The following is a 25,691-nucleotide window of genomic DNA, read 5'->3' on the forward strand; positions in this document are numbered from 1 at the left end:
TAATAACAAAAAAATTCAATTTAACACCTGCAAAAGGCATCAAGGTCACCCTTCCCCTCCACCCTCGTTTAGTTCATTTTGTTTTCTTTCATTTTTTTAAATTGTAGTTAAAATGCTCAAGTCAATCTTAAATACCATTTTTTTAAAGAACAATTATTTAAGTGTCAATTCCGGTGAAGTTGCCGAAATTTCTCATTGTTGGCACCAAATTGATTGTTTTTCTTCGATTTTGCACTTAAATGATCTAAAAAAAAATATTGACACCAAAGTGGGCGTCATACGCTAACATTGATACTTGAGATGTCATTTTGCCCCTAAAAAAGGCATCAAGGTCACCCTTCCCCTCCCCCGTCATGTAGTTCTTTTTTTTTATTATTATTTTCTTTCATTTTTTAAAATTCTAGTTCAAATGCTCAAATCAATCTTTGGCTGAAATTCACTTTAGTTTTTAGTTTTATTTCCTTTTGTCTAACTCCATGTAATTTCTTGTAAAATTACCGTTGCTATGAGGAGAAGACCGTAAAGAATTTTAAAAGATGGTATATGGCAATACTCGAGTTGACCTAATAAGTTGACATAAAAATTTAGGAGATGAACATGTAGATTTCCGAGCGTATCTCGAGCGAACATTTGCTAGTGGTAGAGTTTGGTTCGTAGAGCCCGATGATCCGAAGATTGTTACCTTTCTTTCGTTAAATGAGTAGGTGAAGATAGATTTACCCCATACTTGCCAGGTCAAATGAGTTATTAGTGCCGTGTGTCATGCAATTCAACAATTTCATGATAAAATTTAACGGAAGCTAATGGAGGGTAAATGTATTATGCATGTACCAGTTTGAAATTTTTGGCAACCAAAAAAATAATCTGAAGTAAATTTGTTACATGTGTGTCGCCAAAAATTAATTTGAGATAAATTTATCTGAGTATACTAATTCGGGGCTTTTCGTAATCCTTGATTTTTTTTTCATATTAGGAAAAAAAATTCTTAATTGAACTTAATTAACTTTAAGCGTTTGGCTCTAAATATCATTTGAGTACAAGATCTCTTCTAAAGTATTGTATTAGTAAAGTTTAAAGGCTCTAACGGTTGGTGAAAAAATTCAATGACAACCAATTCGAAACAACATTCAGGAAGTCAAAAATGTTACACCAACAACAACGTAACAAGGTTGTATTTGTTTTGGGGAAATCAAATGATTTAAAAAGCATTTTCTTAAAAATAATATCTTGTATCACTTCTTCGAAGAAAGAACAAAATTTCTTTTTATCATCCGCAAGAATATTTAGACATAAATAATCGTCAATAATACAACATTTTTCATTGACTTATGAGTTCGTTGACTTATTATCTTAAGTGATATAAACGACATTTTTTAGAAAAATATTTTCAAAAGAATTTGTTTTTCGCGAGATAAATGGAGCTATAGCTTCATTGGTTTTGCAGAAAATAAGGTGTTTTTGAAAAATACTATCCATGCACTCCTTTAAGTAATTTTTATTTTATTTTTAAAAAAATTAGAATTTCTATTTTTAAATTTCGTTTCTCTTTTCTTTTTCTTTTTTTATTTCTTTCATTTCATTTTTTCCTTCCTCTTTCTGTCACTAGCTTGCGATGGGTAGCAAGCAAGCTCGAGCCTTGTCGGCATTGAGCGAGGCTCACCAGCTTGTGTTGAGCTCTCTGTCATGGGAAGAAGGAAAAAAAAAAGAAATAATTATAAAGAAAATTAAAAGTTAAAAAAATCGATTGTTTAAAAATAATTAGAAAGGAAATGAAGGTGAATAAGTAAAGGGAGGAAAGACGGGGGAAAATGATTTCCTCTCTTTAAAAAGAGGAAATCATTTCTCCACTTTTGAAGAGGCTTTTCTATTGACAAAAATTATTCTTAACTCATTATTTCTCCATGAATCGAATATCGAAAAATTTGAAAAATATTTTCCTAAAAATTATTTTTTGAGAAATGAACAGAGCTTGAGTAATGTTTTAAATGCTAGATATCATCAACTCGACTAACATACCATGTACAGTTGCTAATTAATTGCCTCTATTTAGCATGAGATCCGGTGTTATTTACTCAAATTCAATGGACCGATTTACCTTCCACAATATGCATTCCAACTGCTAAAGTATCATAGATGTCATCCAACCAACAAATAATGAAATTTGTTTCTCTACTTGTGGAATTGATTTAATTCTTTTTTCAAAAGTAAAATTTTAAATGCACCGAACTAATGTGGGCAGCGCACCCTTAAGATTATCTCGGAAAGTGGATCGAGGCATGCGAAAGTGATCTAGACACCCGCCGATCATCAAGCTAAAAAAAATGCCACATGTCATCTTAACAGATTTTTTAAAAGATCGACGGGACATTGCAAAATTTAAAACGTTAGGAAACGAAATAATAATATCAGAAAAGAAACACACGGAGGGGCAATGTAGCCTTTGATTCAGTAAAATTTTCTTGTACTTATCAAATCATCTTCTAGTTTCATATCCATAAATTTGCCATTTATTTGTTTGAATCATTTGCAAAATTCTATAATTTTCCTTTTCTACATTATTAATCATTTTTTTCCACCAGTAAAATAATTTACTTTTTACAATTTTCCAATACTATAAACGGCATAATTTAATCTTTACAAGGACGAAAATGACTAAATTGGAAGAATCATTTCGAGGACGAGGACGAAATTGAATAAAAATGGTATAATCCTCCGTTTTTCCTTTTATGCGAATCATTTATAATCTTATGCAGCAGCCCCTGCATTTCTTCATCTTTCAACTTTTAAACCCTAAATTCTCTCCGTCGCTGTCTCCCCCAAGCGTGGCCAGCGACTCTGCTACAGTGCAACGGTGTCTCCGGCGGTGGGCGGTGGCGGAGCAAACCCGCGACCCTTGAGCGGCTTCTAGACAGCGTCCACTAGCTCCATCCTCTTCAGCCACACATTTTTCCAGGGGTGCGTTTCTTCGTTTTACTTTTCTGGCAAAAGTCCTGCTTGAGATTTGCTTCGGTACTTATTGTGTGGAAAACGATCGGGATTATCAATCTCGATGGCGGAATCATGTGTTGTTCTGAGTGGTAGACTGTTAATTCCAGTCGTTTAGTTGGATTTTTCGGTAGTTACTCAGTGGCAATCGATTCTGTGACCGATGGTAGACACTCGTGTTTACTGTATCTGATTCATTGAGGTTGATAGGAGTTCGGAATGCATCTTCCTGTGTTCTTCAGTTCTCTGATGGCTCCCCCATTGTCTCTCATTTTATACTCTGGGTTCTCCGTTCTTTCTTAGGAGATAAGTAATTCCAATGTTTGGTTAGAGATCTTACATACCCTATTAGTCTTGCTAAGATGTATGATCCTTCCTCATAGATCTCCACTGCGGATTAAATGAGTTTGAAAAGCACAATTGGAAGAACGCCTCTCGAACAACTCCTATACATTTGAGGTATTCAAAGGACTATTGGTAGATGTGGATTCCTGAAGGAAGAGAATCCAATGGCCTCAAATTGAATCATGTACATTCCTCTGTTGAGCGAAGTGTTTGGAATTAAGATGACTGAGGGTTTAGTGTATGAAAGGATCCACAAATAACAATACTTCCTTTTTTTTTGGGCCAAACACAAGCAGCAATACAACTGTCACACAATTTATAATTGAACCAAATGAATTTATAAAATTCATCGTGGACTCCAGTCCACAATTGTAAAAAAAAGTGAATTGAAGAATTAGATGGAGGCAAATTTATTGGTTGACTCTGTTATTGGCAAAGATAAGAAAATATTTTTACTAAAGCTCAAGAATATTAAGAGCAAAGGCTTAGTAGAAGATCTTTTTGGAAAATGATACAGAAAAAGTAGTGTTGGAACGTGTAATATCAACATGGGAGGTTTGATGCTAATGGTTACTTAAAGAGGTACCTAAGTGGAAGTAAAGAGTTCAGCATTTTTCCCCATCTATTGACTGAAGAGCTAGTGGGTGTGTCGTGTTGGAGAAGCATGTACCCCGTGGAAGTATTCTTGGGTATATTTGCACAAGCTTTAGATTTCTTGCAGTTTTGTGTGGTTGTCATCTTTCTAATCCTTTCATCTTGTATATTAACTCTCATATATGAGGAAACAAAGAGATGGAACCGATGGAATGTGTAATGCCAAAGGTAGAGATGGAACAAGAATAAGTGAAAGTTAAATGCAATGATGAAGTTTCAAATACAACATTATCCTTGGGTGCAAGGATTCTTGAAGGGGAAGGAAGTTCTTGAATGACAAATAATCAGGATTGTCAATCTTAGTCGCTGCATCTTGTGCACTTCTTGTGGTAGAGAGTTAGTTCTAGCTGTCACCTTTTCTAGTTGGCTTTTAAATTGTTATTTAGTTGCAATCAATTCTTCTTCTTCTTCTACATCTCGTTCTCGATCTCAACCCTGGTTGTTTTTTCTTTCTTGAAAAATTTCGCTGAGTTTTTCTGCTTACATCAGCTTCTAGGTGTTTGGGAAAATTTTTGTGGCTGTTGATTTTATTGTGATTAGATCTTAGATGAAAGTTAAAAGTTTACATACTATATTGTAGATCTAATAACCGTAATTAACCAGGTTTTGAATATTGGCCGAGTGTGAACAAGACAAGAAAAATTAGTTTGTTTCACTGGTGAACATTCCTTTGTTCAGTTAGGTGGTTAAAGTTGGGTATTTAAGGTGGTGTATGATTTGATTCGAAAAAAAAAAAGTTGGTGTATTATTGATTAAGAGGTTCAAAAAATTTCGAAAGACTGGCCTTCTAGGAGTAATGGCATAAGACTTATGACTTGTAATTAGATAATGTTCAGGAAGATAATTGTGGTGAATTTTTATCGATTCTTTCTCACAAGCATCCTTGCCAATGTTAGTTGCGGACATTAGTAATTTTTTGGATGTGATAATGTTGATAACAAGGAGCATGCCAAACAACTGAACTCTTTGATCTTGTGAATTTGTTCATAGCTTTGTGGTTTTAGCAATAGATTATATGCTTATGATTGCATACATCCATGTTGACAGAGAAGGAGATTTTCCAACCTTTCCTTTAAAAGTCACAAAAATTGATCTTCAGGATCCTTTGGTATCCCTCTTGATCTTTTATGTAAAGGTTTTAGTATATCCATTAAGATCTATAACAGTAATTGGGTTGGTTTTTTGGATATGATAGCCTTTTTTATCACTTGATTTATTGTGATATTGCATCAATGTCTATGCAAGTAAGTCTTGTTTCATTTAATATGGTAGTAGTAAATTGTGGGTATGGTTTCTTGTATCTTTTCTTTTTATGTGCCAATTTTTTTTTTGGTCGAATATGTGCCAAAGTTTATAGAGTGGTGAATCATCATTTTTTTTTGTTGCCTCTTAAATGCTACAATGATTTTATTCTGCAGTAGTGTGGATATCAAATTTAAGTTTTATGTATTGCTCCTTGATTTGGCTTTTTTTTTTGGTTTTACATTATTTGATGAGTTCATTAAACGATCAATTATCTTCTCCTGACAGAATATGAGCAGCTTGGTCGAACGGCTACGTGCCAGGTCAGATCGAAGGCCAATTTACAGTATAGATGAATCGGATGACGATGATTTTGGACCCCGAAAACCTGGGTTGACTCAGGACAAGCTAGAAAAAATAGTGAGGGATGACGCGGTCTGTATTAGCATCTTTTTTTTTTTTTTCCAGTATTCCAATTTTCATGATTGTAGCCTTTTTTCACGATTGTAGCATGTTTTCATCGATGCTTCTACTTTATACTTGAGAGTATGCATTTAAGATGGAAACAGAGGAGTGGGCTGGAAAATTAATTGGCTTCGTGACAGAAAGCGGCTTCCAATTGTGCTCTAATTTGGATTTGTGTGTTCATTGTACTTTTATGCGGTGCTTGAGATTTGTTTTATTGTCTCATATCTTTTGCAGTACGGTGATTCAAAACACATATTCTTTCTCTTTCCATTTTTAATGTTATTAGTCATTTAATATCAGTAATATGTTAACCTAGTTATTTGGTTTTTGGTTTCCCGAATGAAAGTTAGATCATGGTTGCTTCCATAATGATGTGGTTTTCATTTCTGAACTGTTCATCTGCTTTCTTTGATTAACAGAAGGGAGATTCTTGTCAAGCCTGTGGTGAAAGTGAAAATCTTTTGAGCTGCGAGACATGTAATTATTCTTACCATGCCAAGTGTTTGATTCCGCCGCTCAGAGCTCCTTATCCCAGCAATTGGAAATGTCCTGAATGTGTATGGCTCCATTATATGTATTCTCTTTTCTTTCTTTCTTTTGGCAAGTTCTCAATCGTTTGGCATATGTGAGAAGTGCTATGTGATTTCAGGTGAGCCCCTTGAATGACATTGAGAAGATTTTAGACTGTGAAATGCGCCCCACTGTGGCTGGCGATAGTGATGCTTCTACACTTGGTACAAAGCAAATTTTTGTGAAACAATATCTTGTTAAGTGGAAGGGATTGTCCTATCTGCATTGCACCTGGTAATTTTAGGCTTTATCATTTCCTCAGTAATGACAGTTGCCATATGAGATTGATTACTTCTGTAATTACGCTTTTTGTGTCTCTTTTACTATGGCTGGGAAATCAGACTTTTCATTGGGTGTTCAGCTTTGCTTGCTATGCAACTTCCATCGTATTCTCCATGCAGGATCCCTGAGAAGGAGTTTCTAAAAGCTTTCAAGTCAACTCCTCGGTTAAGGACAAAGGTGAACAACTTCCACAAGCAAATGGCATCAAACAATAATGCTGATGATGAATTTGTTGCCATAAGACCAGAATGGACCACAGTTGATCGGATTATCGCGTGCAGGTTTGATTATCTGGACCTCGAGTTCTTTGGGAGATGTTTTTCTTTGCCTTCAGGCAATTTGTTTTTGCTATCTAATCTGCTCTTGATGTGTGGTTTGAGTACTTGTGCTCCTAGGTACAATGTTGTACATCCGTTGTGCTGCTAGTACTTTTCAATTTTTTGCAACTTAGACTGTCATCAAGAAAATTATTTACTTGTTGATCTGGTTTTATTTATTCCTCTGTTTTCATGCTATGTTGATCTTTTCTACATTCTCATCTGGTTATTTATTAATCTTTCGATTTTTGAATTGCATAAATAAGTGTGGTGTCATGTACTGAATGCTGTAGGTTAAATGATGATGAAAAGGAATATCTAGTGAAGTGGAAAGAGCTTTCCTATGATGAATGTTACTGGGAATTTGAGACGGATATTTCTGCGTTCCAGCCAGAAATTGAAAAATTTAATCAAATACAGTCCAGGTCTCGCAGATCATCTTATGCTAAACAAAAGAGTAGCCTTCGAGACTCTTCTGATCTGAGGAAGAAGCAGAAGGAATTTCATCAGTATGAACATAGCCCAGAATTTCTTACAGGAGGTATAATTCGCAGTATTGTGGTGTTGCATTCTGCTGCTTCGATTTATCTTTCGTCTATTTCCTTATCCTTGTCTGTCTGCTGCTTTTGATAATGAAGGTTCGCTGCATCCTTATCAGCTTGAAGGCCTTAACTTTCTACGGTTCTCTTGGTCTAAACAGACACATGTGATTCTTGCTGATGAGATGGGTCTTGGTATGCCTCTGTCACGAGGAAAATTTATGCACTGAATTTACTTTTTTGTTTTCTGTGTAAGCTATTCTTTATATTTTGCAGGCAAAACTATACAGAGTATTGCTTTTTTAGCATCTCTGTTTGAAGAAAATTTATATCCATTCTTAGTTGTAGCTCCACTTTCTACTCTGCGGAATTGGGAACGGGAGTTTGCTACATGGGCACCTCAATTGAATGTTGTATGTATATTAAACTCTTATTACATCATATTTATCGACAATACCGGTGACCATTGTTATGTGAGGTTCTGCTTTCATAGGTCATGTATGTTGGCACTTCCCAAGCTCGTGCCATAATACGAGACTACGAATTTTACTTCCCCAAAAGCAAGAAGCTCAAGAGAAAAAAATCTGGCCAGCTTGTTAGCGAGACCAAGCAAGACAGGATAAAATTTGACGTCCTCTTGACATCGTATGAGATGGTTAATCTGGACACAGCAGCATTGAAGCCGATACAGTGGGAATGCATGGTAAGATTGAACTCATAAATATTACCCAACATGATGAAGGCTTGACATGATGTTTTCCTTCAGATTGTTGATGAAGGCCATCGTTTGAAAAATAAGGATTCCAAATTGTTCCATTCATTGAAGCAGTATTCAAGCAGACATCGAGTCCTATTGACTGGAACCCCTCTTCAGGTGAGTTGTTTATGATATTATCCAGTCCTAAGTGTTAAATAACACTACTGCCAGGTATTAGTATTTACTTGAACAACTTTCCAATTATAGCTAGATCTGCCTTCACTCAAACCTTGTTGTGTTTTTTCTTATAATAACCTCCTACTTGAATGCTTAGCTTATATTTGATTCATGGACCATTGAAGCCTTTGATGGACAAAATCACATGTCCATTAGTTTTCTTTTTATGATGAGGGAGGGTTATAGTTTCCTTGATGTGCAAGCCAAATTTCATGACTTTATAGCCCATATCTTTACAGCATATGGCCTACTACTTAATTTCTTAACCTCATTCCTGGAAAGAGAACTTGTTATCAGAGTACAGACTGACCGGATAAGCAAACCCAATTTCGTTTGCAGCTAGATTTAGCCTTTTTTTTTTTTTTAAAAAAAAAAATCTGTGTATAATCTTTTTTCCACCTCCATGTGACTTTTGCTGACAACAGTGTGAGGACGTGGTTTACTCAGTAGGTGCCAGGGTTTGAGCGACTGAGTTTGGATTGCCGACTGAATTTCTTGGTTAAATTGTCAATTTTTCCTTTTGAACATAGGTCTCTGTGACTGAACCACACGAGTCTGCGTTCTATTTATTGTTTCTGTCATTAGTTGGTGACAACCTTATAGTATCTTTCCATTCAGAGAATGTCGGTGGAGTGTTTTCGTTGGTGCAAGTCTGAGTTCCTTTACTTTTCTTGGTGGAGTCAAGAAGTGTGTAATTAATTTTGAAGAATTACCCTGGGTGGGTGTTTCGCAGTGAGTAAACTTTGGATGTTGGGTTGGAGCATGGAATAGTTAAGCCAAGCACCAGTGTCTTAGTTATGGTAACAGAACTTAGGATTAGATATCTTGTGTGTGGAATTTTTCCCTTTCCTAGCTTTTCTTTTATTCTTGTCTGTATTTTGTATTACCATAGTTATTAGCAACAATTACTCACAACTGCTTATTTGGTACATTTTCAGAATAATCTGGATGAGCTTTTTATGCTTATGCATTTTCTTGATGCCGGGAAGGTTTGTCTGAATGGACATTTTGAAAATATCAGAATACTTTGTTTAGATCTATGATGGATTTAAATCTGGCTGATACCTCTCCGATCGATTTTGGCGCCTGCAGTTTGGAAGCTTGGAAGAATTCCAGGAAGAATTTAGAGACATCAATCAGGAGGAGCAGATTATAAGACTTCATAAAATGCTGGCTCCACACCTTCTTCGAAGTATGACTCCCAAACTAGTGATGCAAACGTTTCGCGTTTAACAAAGGAGAAGAAACGATTTTTTGTCAACACTTTTGGCTCATAGAGATATTTCATCTTCTTGGCATTTTGTAGACTTCATAAAATGCTGGCTCCACACCTTCTTCAAATTATGACTCCCAAACTAGTGATGCAAACATTTCGCGTTTGACAAAGTAGAAGAACGATTTTTTGTCAATGCTTTTGGCTGAAAGAGTTATTTCATCTTCTTGGCCTTTTGTATCCCTTGAGAATTTTCTTCACTGTAAGCGACAATAATGATCCCGACGATGCAATTAAAGTAAAGAATTAATTAAATTCTCTCAGTGAAGTTAAATTCCAGTGACCTCCTGGATAGGGTAAATCTCACAATACTGATTGGAGACAATAGCTGTCAAGTAGAACTTTTGTATGACCGTCAGTTACATGATAGTAGACACATAGCTACCACATGTAATGGGAGTTTCATTTTTAATAGGTTTAGTCTTCTAATCGAATGTGAATCAAATTTGCGTGATACTGCAGGAGTAAAGAAAGATGTCATGAAGGAGCTGCCCCCAAAAAAGGAACTTATTTTACGTGTTGAGTTGAGTGCCAAACAGAAAGAATACTACAAGGCCATTCTAACTCGTAATTATCAGATACTAACACGGCGAGGTGGTGCCCAGGTAGAATAAGGAGATTTACTGGAAGGAGCTATTCTTTATATTTGACGACACCATTCTAATTGGATTTATTCTAATTGGATTTGTTCTAAGTGGCAGATATCTCTTATCAATGTGGTTATGGAACTGCGGAAACTGTGTTGCCATCCTTACATGCTAGAAGGAGTTGAACCAGATATAGAAGATGGTGGTGAAGCCTACAAGTATATTATTATCCCTTTGATTTCGTATCGTGTTACTGAAGATGGCTCTAACGTTATTTGCATTTCGTTGAATTTTATGCGATTTGCTGCCTAGAACACTCGACTTAGTTATGAGAGCAGCCACACACTTGATCTGATGCTGCAATTGTCAGCTTGTCTGTTCTTCAAATTTATGAGTCACCTTTTTTTTTCTTCGACTTTCTTTTGACAGACAACTCCTGGAATCTTGTGGGAAATTGCAGCTGTTGGACAAAATGATGGTGAAGCTTAAAGAGCAAGGGCATAGAGTGCTCATTTATACACAATTCCAGCATATGTTAGACTTACTTGAAGATTACTGCACTTACAAGGTATCCATCTGACGTCAATACTTTGAACGTTTGTTCTTTTCGGCATGTAATTCGTGGTTTTTAGCTTTCTAATGTCATCATTTGCTGATATGGTGGGTGCACTCGCATCTCATTTCCCGCACAGAAATGGCAATATGAAAGGATAGATGGGAAGGTAGGTGGAGCAGAGAGACAAATACGTATTGATCGCTTTAATGCCAAAAACTCCACCAGATTTTGTTTCCTTCTCTCTACAAGAGCCGGAGGCTTGGGAATAAACCTTGCTACTGCAGACACCGTAATTATATACGACAGGTAAAGTGGTTGATTAATTAATTTCTAATTGTATTAGAGAGTTTGCACTGAATAAATATTATTAAGAGGTTCAACTCCTAGACTGTTAAGTTGAGAAATATCTGTGATTTGTTGAACTTAAAATTCTAAAAGAGGATTTGCTTTGTTATCATATCTACTGTTGGATTGACAACGGTGTTGATATAGTTATCTTCTCTGGGAGATGCCTTTTCTTTCCCGCACTGAAAAGTTTAAAAAACCAATCCATTTCATCAATTGATAAGCTTATAAAAAAATTATTAAAGTTATTCGAAATAGGAGGAAATGAGAATCTACTTTATTTGGGAACAAAACATATACCTGTAGATAACTTTGGAGAAGGGTCGCTTGTGAGAACAAGGAATCCAATAGGGAGGGTTTGACGATACTTAGTGTGTTGTTTGTGTAAGCATATTATGGGAGAATATTGTTTACATGGTGTGTTTTGGAGGACTATGAAGTATTCGATACTTGAAAGTGAATTGGAGCTTGGAAATGTGAACTTTCTTTATCTCCTGCTTTAAGCTGTACTCTTTTTCCCCCTTTCAACCAAATTTTTTATGGATCATAGATCTTGTTTGTTGTTGTTAAAGTAATTAAATATTAAACCACACCTTCATCTAACGGCACAAGCTTTTAGAACAGTTGGCGGTGGTCCCATAAAATCTCACATGGTATCAGAGCAAGAGGTCTTCGGTTCAAACCTTTTTAGGTCCCATTTGCCTCCCCAATTAAATATGTCCATGCTTAGTACTAGGCAAAAAGACCAAAACTAAGCGTGCGGGAGAGTGTTAGAGTAATTAAATATTAAACCACACCTTTTTCTAACCGCTTAACCTTTTAGAACAGTTGATAATAGTCTCCATAAAATCCCACAGTTGTTACTCTCTCAGTACAACGGTTTCTCATTCAATTCTGGAATCTGTTTCTCTGATTGTTATTTACTTTGATTATCACTAGATTTGGAACACGTGCTTTGGGCATATATAAAGAGTATTTTCCATCAATCAATAAGAAAAATGTAGGTGCTTATTTTTATGACGTTGGATGTCTGGTTTTATTGGACACCCCATCAACTTAATTGGGTCGTGACATCTCTCACCATATTGCAATTAGATATTTTTCTTGTACGAATAAGGGGCTTGTTTTGTATTTGGAAACAACTTGTGGATGGTTAAAGATATCGTTTGAAAATGATATTTTCATTGTCAATGACCATATATTTAATTCTATGTATCTCTAGTTATATCAAATAGTGAGAAGGAAATCGGTGCCAAATTAATCTGTTGTGGATCCTTCTGCAGACCTTACTTGTATTTAAAAGCGTGTTTTTTTGGGGAACTTCTGCTTAAGCTCTTCGTTCCTTTAAACTTCGTAACAAATGCTGGATTGATCAAGGATTCCTTGATTCTATCTAATCAGTATGCGTTTTCTTTATATAATTGAAAAATTTGTCTTGAATGGTTTACGCAAAATGTAAACTGTGCAAAGTTTATTTAAAAACTATCATATTCTTTCATGCAAGACGTTTTATATATTGTTGTTCGTTTAGTGCACTTTTATTTATACATCCCTATCTTTGTCCTTTTTTAACAATACGAAACATGATTAGTATCTATGTTCTGTTTTTAAATAACTGTTGGTCACCTACATTTTATTTTGGTGAAGCTCTTTTAGTTTTCCTTTCTCCTCCCTCCCCCTAGGTTCCACCACTTGACATCTCTCTCTAACTCATGTCTCTCTTCCTGCTCGGGCCACACCAACACTCTCTCTCTCTCTCTATAGGTCAATATATATTCAAGTACAAGGACATTAGATTTGTTGAAAGCTCTTTGCTAGAAATTCTATGGGCAGAGAATCTCTTAGTTTTGAACGGATACTGAGGATATATCTCATGATTAGGAGTTGAAGGATCTTTTGAAAGCAGAAGTCATTACTTTTCCTATTATTTGTTATGAATGCCCGAAGGCGATAGTGAAAAGTTAGAAAAGACACAAATAAAGCGTTTTCAGTTTGTCTATTCCAGCCATTTTGTTGGAGACTCTCTATGGAATGTATCTCTGTTTAGAGTGGGGGATTGCCTCAATTTTTTATTCTTTTTTTTGGTTCCGGAGTTAGTTGATCTTGTTTATGAACTAGTATTCATTTATGATGTGGTTAAGGCATTTTATTAGGTCTAGTTTATGTCAAAATTTTAGATATTGCTAGTGATAGGCAGCTTTCCTTATGTGGCCTGCATTTATTTTTTTCTTTCCACTTGTGGAAATTTCTTCTGCTTTTTTTGCAGTGATTGGAATCCACATGCTGATCTACAAGCAATGGCCAGGGCTCATCGACTTGGACAAACCAACACAGTTAAGTGTCATTATTTAGGTATGCTGCAGGATTTTTTTTTTTTTTTTGTTCTGTTGTATTGATACAAGCGGTTCTTTTTCCTGTGCCAGGTAATGATATACAGATTGGTTACGCGAGGTACAATTGAAGAAAGGATGATGCAAATGACTAAGAAAAAGATGGTTTTGGAGCATCTGGTGGTTGGAAGGCTAAAGGCTCAAAACATTAACCAGGTAGACAGCACCTATCCTCTCAGATAATCCCCACTCTCAGAAGTGAGAATATGAATTGCTTCCTTTGAGCAGTTTATATTTAGGAACACGAACCTTATATTGTTGATTGTATTTATAGTTTTGGTTCTCTATATTATTGACTGTATGGACCTGTTTAAACACTTAAATGTGTTTGCTGAATTTCTTTTATGTAATACAACCATATCTCTGAAATCATCATCAAAGAACTCCAGTTTTAGACCTCCTTCTAACCCAGCATCACCATACCCCAGTACAACCACCCCCCAGTCCCTCCTTCCCCTGGTGGTGAGAGTTCTGATCTGTTATTGTCTGGTCACAGGAAGAGTTAGATGACATTATAAGATATGGCTCGAAGGAGCTATTTGCTGATGAAAATGATGAAGCTGGAAAGTCCCGTCAAATTCACTACGACGATGCTGCCATAGATAGGTGAGCTTCCATCTTTGTTATCTCTATTACTCACAAAATTATGAATAATCAACATGACATTGTTATGCTTTATGACAGACTACTTGATAGAGAACAGGTTGGAGGTGAAGAGACCACTGTGGAAGATGATGAAGATGATGGATTTTTGAAGGCCTTCAAGGTTTTTTACTTAGTGTTAAACCTTGAGGATTATAGAACTTTTGTCTTTTGTGTCATGTGATGGGAGTTTTGTCTTTGTCTAGTGAGCTTAAACTATGCCATGCATTTAGTTTTAGATGTCTAATATCCAAGAAGTGGCTTAGGAGTTGCGAGACACTCGCATGGCACTTCTCTAACCCTGGATGAGAGATCATTGGTAAGTAGGATAAGTAGTGATAAAACTTTGAGGTCCTCTTTGGTAAACAGGACTGAGAAGGTGGGAATAAAATAAAAGGAATTGTTAGGAAAAAAAAATTGAGAACGAGAATAATAATTACTCACTAAGTTACCTTGTTTGATAGCGCTTTACAAAGAATGTATGGTTTAAATTTTGTAGGTATGAATTACTGTAAGACTAAATAATACATGGATTTCCAAGATGTACTTACCACATTGAGTTTCCTTCTATGAAAAGATGCCAAGATAAAAGCCTTAATTATCGGTCCATTTATGAAGTTACGATATTCGTCAATTTCAATCCATTACCACATCTCCCCATTCCCATTCCCATTCCATCGGCTCTATCCCTGGTAGGGCCTTAGTATATAAGACGCCCAAGCAGGCACCTTTGTTCACATCCTTCGTCAAGAAAATCCATCCTGCTTCACGGTGCAATGTCTCGAGGCAAAGAGGTAGTGAATCCTAACCAGGGAATCAATAATTTCTTTTGATTTTATTTTCTTTTCCTTTTCAAGGGAGGAAGAGGGGGGTGGGGTTGTTGTTGTTGTACTTCAATGGGCTGCTGAATCAACATACATCAAACTTCCTTGCTAGGACTAGCCTTTCGATAGGCATAAGGTTCAGGGCTATGATCTGACACACTACTCTGTATCTGACAGTTATTTGACCTTTCAATGTACATTTTTCTCCAGGAGGAACCATATTCCCTGTTCAAGTAATAATTTCGCGCTTTCTCAATTCTATAACATTGCATGTGGCCTTGTTGCACGTCTTTTTAATCAAGAAGGCGAGACAGTGGCTGGGATGTGACCTAGATCAGGGTCCTAGGATGTTCCTTCTCTACTCCATATTGCCATGGGCCTTCCTTTTTCTTTTTATTATCATAGTGACAGGCGACTTGGCTTCCGTGTTCTCTGGTGTGGTAAATGTCTTTGGTGAGATCTACTTAGAATGTGGTAGTTTTTCTAATTACTGTAAAGAAAATGCGAGCTTCGTGCACTCAGTTCCACACTCTGTGATTTTTTGTAACCTGGCGATGAAGGCTTGGTTGAGCAGCAAAGCTGATACTCTGGGAATGATGCTAAACTTCACAAAGAGAAGAAGATTACACCACAAGGGAGTCCCTGCATGTCTTGAGTTGGCTTATTCTAGAAATCATCAGACTACCAACATATTATTCTGATGTCTGCTATTAGAACTTTGGTTTCTCTATTTGAATACATATAATTTGTGTGCCTTCTTCCATTGCATGACCCTCTATGTACTTATTGGTGATTTCTATGATTTAAACAATTGAACTTTCCTGCCAAGCACTACATGTAGTCAAGCTCCAACTTTAGATTCTTCATTTTTAGGGCATCATCCTAGAATCACTATAAATCCTTTTTGTCTAGGTGGCGAATTTCGAATATATTGATGAAGTGGAGGCTGTAGCTGAAGAAGCAGTGCAGAAGGCTCCTGAAGAGAGTAAATCTACCATAGGCAGTTCGGAAAGAACAAATTTCTGGGAAGAGCTGTTAAGAGATAGATATGAAGTGCACAGAGTTGAGGAGTTCAATGCCCTGGGGAAAGGGAAGAGAAGCCGAAAACAGGTTTGTACTGTATGTTTTTGCCAATTGTTATAAGAAAGTGGCTAGGGTGTGCTGTTGATGATGATTATTGAATGAATCAAGCTCTAGAGAACTTTTTCTGTTAGGCTGACAAAGAATTTCTCATTCTTATAGGAGTTGCGTCATTTCCCGTTATATGTTTGGAGGTCTAGAGTGATTATTAGCACACAATCAATCTGAACATTCGAACTTTGTTTCTATTCAAAGTGTGTTATTGTGAATTTTCTAGATGGTATCTGTGGAGGAAGATGATCTTGCCGGTCTGGAAGATGTGAGTTCAGAAGATGAGGATTATAACTATGAAGCTGAATCCACGGATGGTGAAGCTGCTCTTCCTGGAATTCAAACTGGAAGAAGGCCTTATAGAAAGAGATCTAGGGGTATGTCAATTTTTTGTGTGTTTTTTTTGGGTCAATTTTTTTTTTTCTGTGTTAGCTGGTGCTGTTTGTGCTCGATTACCATATTGTGCTTTTTCACTTGAGTGCTCATCTTTGATCATGTTTCTGCAGTTGACAGTACGGAGCCACTTCCTCTTATGGAAGGTGAAGGACGATCGTTTAGGGTACTGGGATTCAATCAAAATCAGCGGGCAGCCTTTGTGCAGATTTTGATGAGGTTTACTTCTTTACTTTGCAAAATTCAATCATTCATATGTAGGGTTCAGATTAAATCCTGCAAGCTCTGTGCAGTGATGAACAGACAATTTATTTTTTTTATTCTACATATATTACATTTTAATTTGCTGATTTTTTTCCATAGGTTACGTTGATTCTGCATTTTAGAAAGTGAAGCTCATTATCGAGAATGTATTAATGTGGGTTAAGAATAACTTTTGCAATTTAGACTTACTTGGAGCTCTGCTGCAGATTTGGAGTTGGTGACTATGACTGGAGGGAATTTACTCCCCGTTTAAAGCAGAAGACTTATGAAGAAATTAAAGAGTAATGGTTTTACCATCTTACTTTATAGTTTTGAGAAACTTGGGATTGGAACATGATTCTAATATTTTTCTCTTTTGTTTGATATTATCTGTATTAGATATATTCTGTTGGATGAACTTTTGCAGGTGCTATTATATGTTACTGAGGCAACTCATACACTTGAACAGAACGGTTTTGAGTTACATTTTTCAATTTTCCTCGAGAATGTGTGTTGGTTTTATCAATTCCCTTTTTCTCAGGTTCACTGGATAACAAAGGTCTGCATGTAAATAGGCGATTATTTTTTTTTTGTCTTCTTGTATATGATGCTTTAAGCGTCTTAATACTGTCAATTAAGATGGATCGGAGGATTGAGTAATTGAAGCTTATTCCTGGTTCTTTACATAAATAAGACTACTGTGAGTACTTGGTGCACTTATGGTGGGGTAATGCAATTTGATGTTTGAGTTTGGGCCTTCCCGGTGTCCTTTTTTTTTTTAATTTGAGAAGAGGGTTGGGAAAATGGGGGATTCAATGAAAAACACTGAGGTTCTCTGTAAAAGGAAGTTCAAAATACATTACAATTGCTGAAACTGGAGCAGTGTTGTGGGTTCAGTGCAAAACGTTCAGCTCATATGGCTGCTTTGTCCTTGTGTGGTGCATGTTTATACGTATTTCACTGACTGTAGATTGTCACATTGTTGCATTTGTAGTGTTCCAGTTATTTTGTCAATTTAGTTCTGCTTACAATCTGCATAGTCTGCTGTGTATCTTTCTAAAATTCCATTTGTGTACAGCTTTCAATCATACTACTCATTGGTATCATATCTGTTGCAGCAAGACATTAGTTTTTGGTATATCATTGATTTAAGTCATCACTTTTGGATTGATATTTGGCATAATAAATGTGTATACATACAGTTTGAGTGGCATCTAGCCTTAAATTGTATTCCTTCAAAAGCTGTACTTGTTCTAGGTATAATTGGTGTTACTGAGGAGTGGATTCTGTTTTTACAGTTATGGAAATCTATTCTTGAGTCATATCATTGAAGACATTACAGACTCGCCAAACTTTTCGGGTAATTAGTGCTTGTGACCTCCATTTCCTTAAATCAAGGGATTTTGTATGTCAAATTTTGTTAATTTTCTTGCTGCTTCTTGTGCCTTGTTTCTCATGATGGTTGATTACAGATGGTGTTCCAAAGGAAGGACTTAGAATACAAGATGTACTCGTCCGAATTGCTGAATTGTTACTGGTAAAGGAAAAGGTAATTTTGTCAGCAGCCCTTGAATCTTTCTATATCAGTGTATCAGACAAACTTTATTAAAGTCATTCATTGACAGGTGGACTGGGTTTTTGTGCTTGTCTTTTACATTGTGTCTTGTTAAGTAACACTGGAATCAATTATAGCATATGCAGAGATGGTGCATTGGGTGCTCATTAGGTCTAAGGCAATTTGCTTGATGCTTGGGCTGTGGTCAATGCAATTATCTCAGTGAAAGGATAAGCTGATCTGGAGCAAGTCTCACAATTTTGATAGACATCAAGTTGATCTTTGATGAGTGTACGATATTCAAGTGCACCGATGTGGTTGCTCCTATTTGCAACCTAGAAGTTGGAAAAGATCTAAATAATGCAACATCCCTCATTCTGAAAGGCTGCCTATCTCTCTCCTCCAAATCGTCCAAAAAATGGAAGCAGGGTTTAAAGACAAAAACTTTCCATATTGTCACAACAATTCAACCTTGACTAAGCTAAGAGTTACCAGCTAATAGACTCTGCCTGTGGGCAAACTAATGTGCAAGAGTGATAGAGCCACATTTCAAAGTGGCCAAATCTCGGGGTAATGGAGCACATGAGAGAAAAACATGTGCAATGCTTACCAAAAAAGCACCTGCTGTCTAGCAGCCAATCATTTCTCTCCAAATTTTCTATAGTTAAATTCACTGCCCGGCACTTCCACAAAGCGAAAATGTAGGCTGTTTAGTTTTCTAACAAATGCTGCGGGGAAAAAGTTGCCAACTTCTGCTCTGTACAAGTAATAGCTCTTGTAGGCTCATATGCCAGGGAAGATCCCATGATAGGTATGTAATATTAGCGTTAGATAATCTCTGCATTAAATGATTGTTTGCAAAAGGGATTTTGGAGGTCAATGGCTTGTGATAATGGCTGTATACTGCGGTACTTTATGAATGGCTACTGAATCACTGAGCCATTTGATGCACCAAGCGCATATTTCGTTGGCCTATCTATTAAAAAAATTTCTTTGGTCTGATCCTTGACAAGGATAAAAAATACTCGTGATCACGATTTATGTATATTCTATAGTTTAAGCTTATCATTTAGTAAATTTTTATAGTCACTTCAGTTGTAGATTTTTTCTAATGTTATGGAAAGGTTTGGCCTGTTGGACCTTTCATATGTGTTACTGATTCTGCCTTTATGGCTTTCTTCCTTCCAATGGTGCACGCTTTCACTTTTAGTCCCCATATTGACTTTTGCACTTGTTAATGGCGCTTGCAGTTTAAAATTCCGAGTAATCTATTGTGATCGTGATAGTTCATATTGAAGGATCACTTGCTCTCTTTGACCTGATCTTGAAGAGTTAGGTCGTGTGATGTATGTGTCTTTAATCATAACTTGAAGTTGTAAGGTGGTGTCTAAGTGCAGTCTTTAAGAATCTGTACCGAACAATGTCCTAGTTACTCATAAATTCAGTTAGGCATATGAAGATGTAGAAACTAAAATTGCTTAATTGTTGGATGTTTACATACTCACCAAAAGGGATAACATGAAACCACAGCGGTTTTTAACTTTAAGGAGATTTATGTTATTGTTGACTTCAGAAGACGAAGATTAGATAAATTTGGAATGTAAGTCGCATGTGTGCTGTTCACTAAAGATCCGTCACATGGTTTGGCACTTTTCCTGGTGCCATTTTTCAATTAAAGATCTATATCTATCAAAAAGAGAAAGAAAGAAAAAATTGCATGTGTGCTAGAGCTCGGGGCTTACATAATCAAGAAGTATATGGAATTACAATCTGCTTGCTTGTGCTTTGCATGATATTCTGACTCAATCAGTTGAAGGTACAATCTTGATGTAGCTTTATGATTGGATCATTACACATAAAGTAGCTAGGGTTTATTTCAGAATATATCATATTTGCATGAAATGACCATCTTGTTTGTTTTGTCTCCGTGCATTTCTTGGCCCTTGGACTTTTGTTTATGTGCAAGCTGAATACTATCAGTTCAGCTGTGAGTAATGGCGATAGCATTTTCTGATAATGCAGGTGCAGTCCTCATCAGAAAATGTTGGGGCACCACTTTTTTCAGAGGAAATAGTAGAGTGCTTCCCTGGATTGAAGCCTGGAAAATTTTGGAAGGATGAACATGATTTATTGTTACTGCGAGCTGTGCTCAAGTATGCCTTCTGACCTGGTCATTTACTAAATTAATGCTTCCACATTTGGTTTCATATGGTTAGTATCTATGGAAGCAGTATGCTCTCAACAAGTGCTCCTAATTACTATGTTTTTATGATCACATAGAGTAGCTATCACTTCAGCTTATGTCCCATCATTGCCTCCGGAATTTCCCCTGGAGACTTCATGCTACTTTTAGTGATGAACAAAGCCTTATTAGACTGGCGACCAAAAAATTTACCAATCCCTTTTTCTGATTTTTTTGGCATGCTGATGTGACTAAGATTCTAATGGCACTCATCGGACCGGTCTGCATAATAGCAAACGATTCCAGTTGCCAAAAGCTAGGTCAACTTAACTACCTCTTTTTCAACGACACCACCACCATCAACAAACTAATTCTTATCTTGTTAGGTGGTTGTGGACTATATGAAAGCATTCTATCATATTGCGTCGGTTCTCTGTGAAGTCTTCTGTAAGATATAGAAAGTCCATATCTTTTTAAATCTTCTCCTTTAAAGTTGGTTTTTTATGCCCTATTTAGCCCGGCTCTTCATCTCATCAGATCCTCATTGGAGCATCCAGAGGCCTTTATTTGACATCGCAAAACACTTCGAAAGAGTCTCTCTTATCTTGTCTTCAATTGGCCCTTCACCCACTTTTCCTCGATTAATTTCATTCGTAGTGTATTTTTGCTAGTGTGTCAGCACATCCACAAAGCATTCTCATCTCTACTACACTCAATTATTGTACTTGTTGGTGTTTAACCACCCAGCATTATGGTGCAATAAAGCACTGCTGGTCATATTGTCGCCCTGTAGGTTTTCCATTCAGCTTTAGTGGCATTTGACAACAGCGAAAACACCACATGCACATCTTCATATAAATCCGTCTTTCTTTTGCTCTACGAGTAAGATATTTGTTAATTTCCATCCTCTTGCAAAATGGATCCAAGATAATGAACTCCTCCTCTTGCTGAATTTATGCTATTACCTATACAAAAACCAGTCGACTCCAACCTTTTCGACCAGAGTTCAAGCTTCTCATTTACTCCTGCTTGGGTTTCACGTATGAGCAATATGTCACTTTGTACCTACCAAAGTGCCTTTTTCCATATTTGTTTAGGCTGGCTTTTTCTGAATAGTGTTGTTCCATTTAATTTGTTTCCTTGGTAGGGATGTCATACTGGATTGCTGGTATAGGGAATCATGTGTACCTGATGAATGAGAAGTAAACCTTTCTGTATGTATTAATTTCATTCTCGGTGTATCATTTCTGTGCTTGAATTTGAAGGCATGGATATGGACGATGGCAAGCTATTGTGGACGACAAGGACTTGAGGGTTCAGGAGGTCATCTGTCAGGAATTAAATCTTCCCTTTGTAAATGTACCTATCCCAGGACAGGTTCCTCCTGTTCAACCTCAAAATGTTGCTAATAGTACTGACGCAACTGCAAGCAACAGCCAGCCCCGGGGAAATGGCAATGGAAATGATTCAGCTGTTAATGTATCACAGAGAGTGACTGAGACTGCTACCCAGGGACAGGTGTATCAAGATTCTAATCTTCTATATCATTATAGAGATACGCAGAGAAAACAAGTTGAATTTATCAAGAAAAGGGTGCTCCTCTTGGAAAAAGGACTTAACACAGAGTACTATCAACAATACTTTGTGAGTTTGAATGTCTCCAGTTTCTGCACACTTTCATGAAAAAAATTCTTAACTGAAAGTTCTGATTGAAGCAATTTCAAGGAACGTGGCTTTATAGTTTACTGTGTTGTGCTTTACTGTCTGCATAATGGAGATTGCATCAAATTTTGAAGGTTAGGGATATGGTTGTGTTCAGAATGAACATATATAGGATGATCCATCAAATAACCAATTGTTCAAACTATTAGTACTTCAGATTTCAAATTTGCAGCTACAGTCATATATCAACAAAATTTCCCTTTACGACCACAGTAGTATTGTCTCTATGGCTGCCCTCGTAACGTCAAGAACTGTCTTCTTAGAAGATATGTTTATCTAGCATATTTATTTATGTGAAGTATAATCAACTAATACGGTTGCTGATTACAAAAATAATGTAAACAGTTACAACAGTCTCCCCTGTGGTATATATTGAATCTGTCTCTTTGTTACAACAGTCACTTTTGAAATGTGTGTAACCTATCTTTCTTATGTAATCATGTGAAATAGTTATTGGTTCTGCTATTCTCTTTGATTTGATTGCTTTGTTACTTCATTAACTTAACTAGGGCTTGATGTTTAGACTCAATGTAGCTTCACATAAGGGAGGAGATTAGAGCTAATTACAGCATCAGTTTCATCCATCACATTTAGGTTTTGGTTGATTCATGCCTGGCTGATACTCTTTTCCACTGATTAATTGATTCCAGGGAGAGTTAGATTCGAATGGGAATGCTTCGCCTGAATCTGAACCTAGAGTGGCAGATGCATCCCCTTCAAGCTCTGATAATGTTGATGTGAAGATAATTGAGCAGCTGCCTCGGATTAATGTCATTGGTAAGGAACCTTCCCCTAGTTTTTAATTTTGGGTGATTATTTTAAGCTTATGCATGATGTGCACCTCATAGTGACATCTTTCATGATTTTTAGTTGAAAGAAAATTCTTTTTTTCTTTTTGAGCTTATATGTGCTTATGCATTTATTTCTTTATTACATGCACACTTCTTTGATAAGTATTATCTTTTATAAGTATATGAAAGGACACCAAGGGGGTGTGTATTCCATTCTAATGGGATTGAGTGTATGGCTGAGTATGTGTGTGTATTTTACCAAGTTGAATTGCGCAACTATTTTGGGTAGGAGAACGCAGGATAAATTGCAAATGGTGGTTGCTGATTTCGTGGGTCATCTTGAACCATGAGTAGGCCACTCAGAGAAGTTGGGGATTGGCACTTGTAGTGGTCTTTTTTTTTTTTTTTTTCAAATGTCTTTCCCTCTTCTGCTTACTGATTTATAGTTCGGCTATGCAAGTCCTTAGATTTTCTGGAAACTGGTATTTGGACTTAAAACAACCTTGCCTAACATAGTTAGGCATATTATAATAAATTAGGTGATTGAAGGAAACGAATTAAGCTTTTGAAGAAGAATCTGAGCTCGGAACTAACTCTGGCTCTTAATGTTGTGTTGGTCAAGAAAAACTTGTAATAAGTATAGATTATGGGGGTTGAATATCATCTTGAGAGGTATGATATCCTAAGTAAACTGGATGCTGATAAGTAAAGAGCAAAGGTTGAAAGTATCCAGCCATTCTAGGTAATTTTTTCTTGATGTTGTGTGTCAGAGATCATACAAAGGAGAGGAATACTGCATTTTGGGCCATAGTTGCTGGAATTATTTACATTTCAAACATTGAACTATCTATTTATGTCCACAAAGAAGCACATTGATTAAATAGCTCTTTTGTGTCAACTCTCCGCCTGTGGTTCATTGTATGTTTGTCAACAGCTGCAGAGGAAATTTCCGCAGCTGCTTGTGATGATGATTCAGACCGAATGGAGCTTGCGCGGATGTATAACAAGGTTTGTCTATCTTACTGGTCTATGATGACTTTATTTTGAAACATTAGCACGTTGGTTTTAGTGCAGTGAGATGAATTCCGCCGATGAAACTTTTTGTTCTTCTGAAAAACTGCACAGTGGTTCTTTAATTTTTCTATCTTGATTGCAGATGTGCAAGGTTGTTGAGGATAATGTTCACGAGTCAGTGCAGTCATTCTATTCTGACAGCCCTGCCAGTCATAGGTTGCGGAAGAACCTCATTCCTCTTGAGATTGCCTTTGAAAGCATAACTCGAATTTTAACACCCGAGTCAGGGGACCCTCCAAAATCAGAAGATCCAGTTGTCGGTCCAGGTCAACAATCAAAGGCTGAATCGTCCAGAACCACTGAATCGTTCACTCAAGGAAATGGCCGTGCGATGCAGGAGTCAAATGCAGAGCCAACAAGAGAAAGCAGGTTAGCCTACCTCCTTAAGGACTTTCTGCGGGACGACTGGATGCCTTCAGATGACGTTGCTGCTACTAAAAATGCTAACTTACCTGGGAGTGAACGTTCGAGCTTGGCTGGCAATAAGGAGGACGACATGGAAATGAAAGAGCGGAGTGTCCCCGACGAGGCAGAAAACCCCGAACCCAATGGAGCTGGTGGCAATTCTGAGGGCATGGACGCATCGGACAACTAAAGATACAGCAGGGTCACCCTTTAATAAATTCTTACAAACTATCTTTTTCGGACCATCTGAATTTACATCATTGATGCATGAGACATTTATTGCTAGACGCTTTGCTCGACAAGCCCGACGGAAATCGTCGCGCCCGTCTCATTGGGTTTTCGAGGTTGTTTGTTTCTCTGCTGTCTCCAAATCATTCGGAGCCGGTTTGCATTGGCTTCTGATCTTGTTAAGACAGCATGTGCAGTTATTGTCTGAGAGACATGATCTTTGTTTGCTGTTCGAGACTTCGAACAGAGTAAATAACGGTCTGAAACAATGTTTGACCGACAGGGTGTGGACTATGGAGCCCTTTATATACATATTGATATAGTCAAAGGCAAAAAAGTGAGGCCTCGCTTTTAGCTTTTCAAATTCATGCTTGCATCATCTGCTCTCTTTCGATGGAATTTTCTCTTTGTTAGTTCTCCATTTCCATTCATCTTTTATCTTTCTTGTGCAGAAACCTTTTTATAGTCTAGGATTGTGAAAACAGTCAAAAGACAGAAAATCATCCACCACTTCCTAAATTCAAAAACTATCCGGAAAAAAGAAAGAATTGCTCGAATTTATTTGTGAAATGGATGCGATGCGTGTTGATCAAGGATTGAATCTTTAGCTTTATTTATGGATGGGATGAAATTTAAGTTTGATGCCCAAATTAGTCGATGTGCTATGAGAGTGCAATGTGAAATTACCAACCTTTTTCTTTCCTCAGGCAAGAGAGAGATTATAATAACATTAGAGTTAATTTTTCAAAAATAAGATTATATAATTTAGATTAAAACTCAAAGTGCTTCTCTTTTTGAAAATTTTCCATGGAAAAAGGCAAAGAAAGCACATATGCATGGTCTCGCCACGCGTTCCGGCGCCACCTGTACAGGACTCTCACTTTACGGTCTTCCTCGTAATCGTGAGCCGACCTCATCCGAAGGATAAAGATCCAATCACTGCTCACGCGCCTTCTCTTGGTTTGAGTTGCACGCTCTTGTTAATCATTGCTTTTTTTTTTGTTCTAGAAAATT

At 36.9% G+C, this 25,691-nt stretch overlaps 1 protein-coding gene across 1 annotated transcript; it reads left to right on the plus strand.

Moving 5' to 3' along the window:
- The first annotated feature begins 2,746 nt into the window (after positions 1–2,746).
- Positions 2,747–25,041, plus strand: LOC115755878 (CHD3-type chromatin-remodeling factor PICKLE). The gene is made up of 31 exons (XM_030695453.2): positions 2,747–2,955; positions 5,515–5,661; positions 6,114–6,251; positions 6,344–6,498; positions 6,666–6,827; positions 7,157–7,404; positions 7,502–7,597; positions 7,679–7,815; positions 7,896–8,105; positions 8,169–8,276; positions 9,275–9,325; positions 9,429–9,528; positions 10,072–10,214; positions 10,311–10,414; positions 10,626–10,764; positions 10,889–11,058; positions 13,364–13,430; positions 13,521–13,643; positions 13,984–14,093; positions 14,172–14,253; positions 15,866–16,063; positions 16,311–16,461; positions 16,591–16,696; positions 16,948–17,022; positions 18,019–18,080; positions 18,193–18,269; positions 20,298–20,428; positions 21,723–22,101; positions 22,830–22,956; positions 23,905–23,978; positions 24,127–25,041. The coding sequence occupies exons 2-31, from the start codon at positions 5,518–5,520 to the stop codon at positions 24,637–24,639; spliced, it is 4,380 nt and encodes a 1,459-aa protein (XP_030551313.2). The 5' UTR covers positions 2,747–2,955; positions 5,515–5,517; the 3' UTR covers positions 24,640–25,041.
- Positions 25,042–25,691: the final 650 nt, after the last annotated feature.

Source organism: Rhodamnia argentea, chromosome 5 (genome assembly GCF_020921035.1).
Source record: "Rhodamnia argentea isolate NSW1041297 chromosome 5, ASM2092103v1, whole genome shotgun sequence".
NCBI classification, from domain to species: Eukaryota; Viridiplantae; Streptophyta; class Magnoliopsida; order Myrtales; family Myrtaceae; genus Rhodamnia; species Rhodamnia argentea.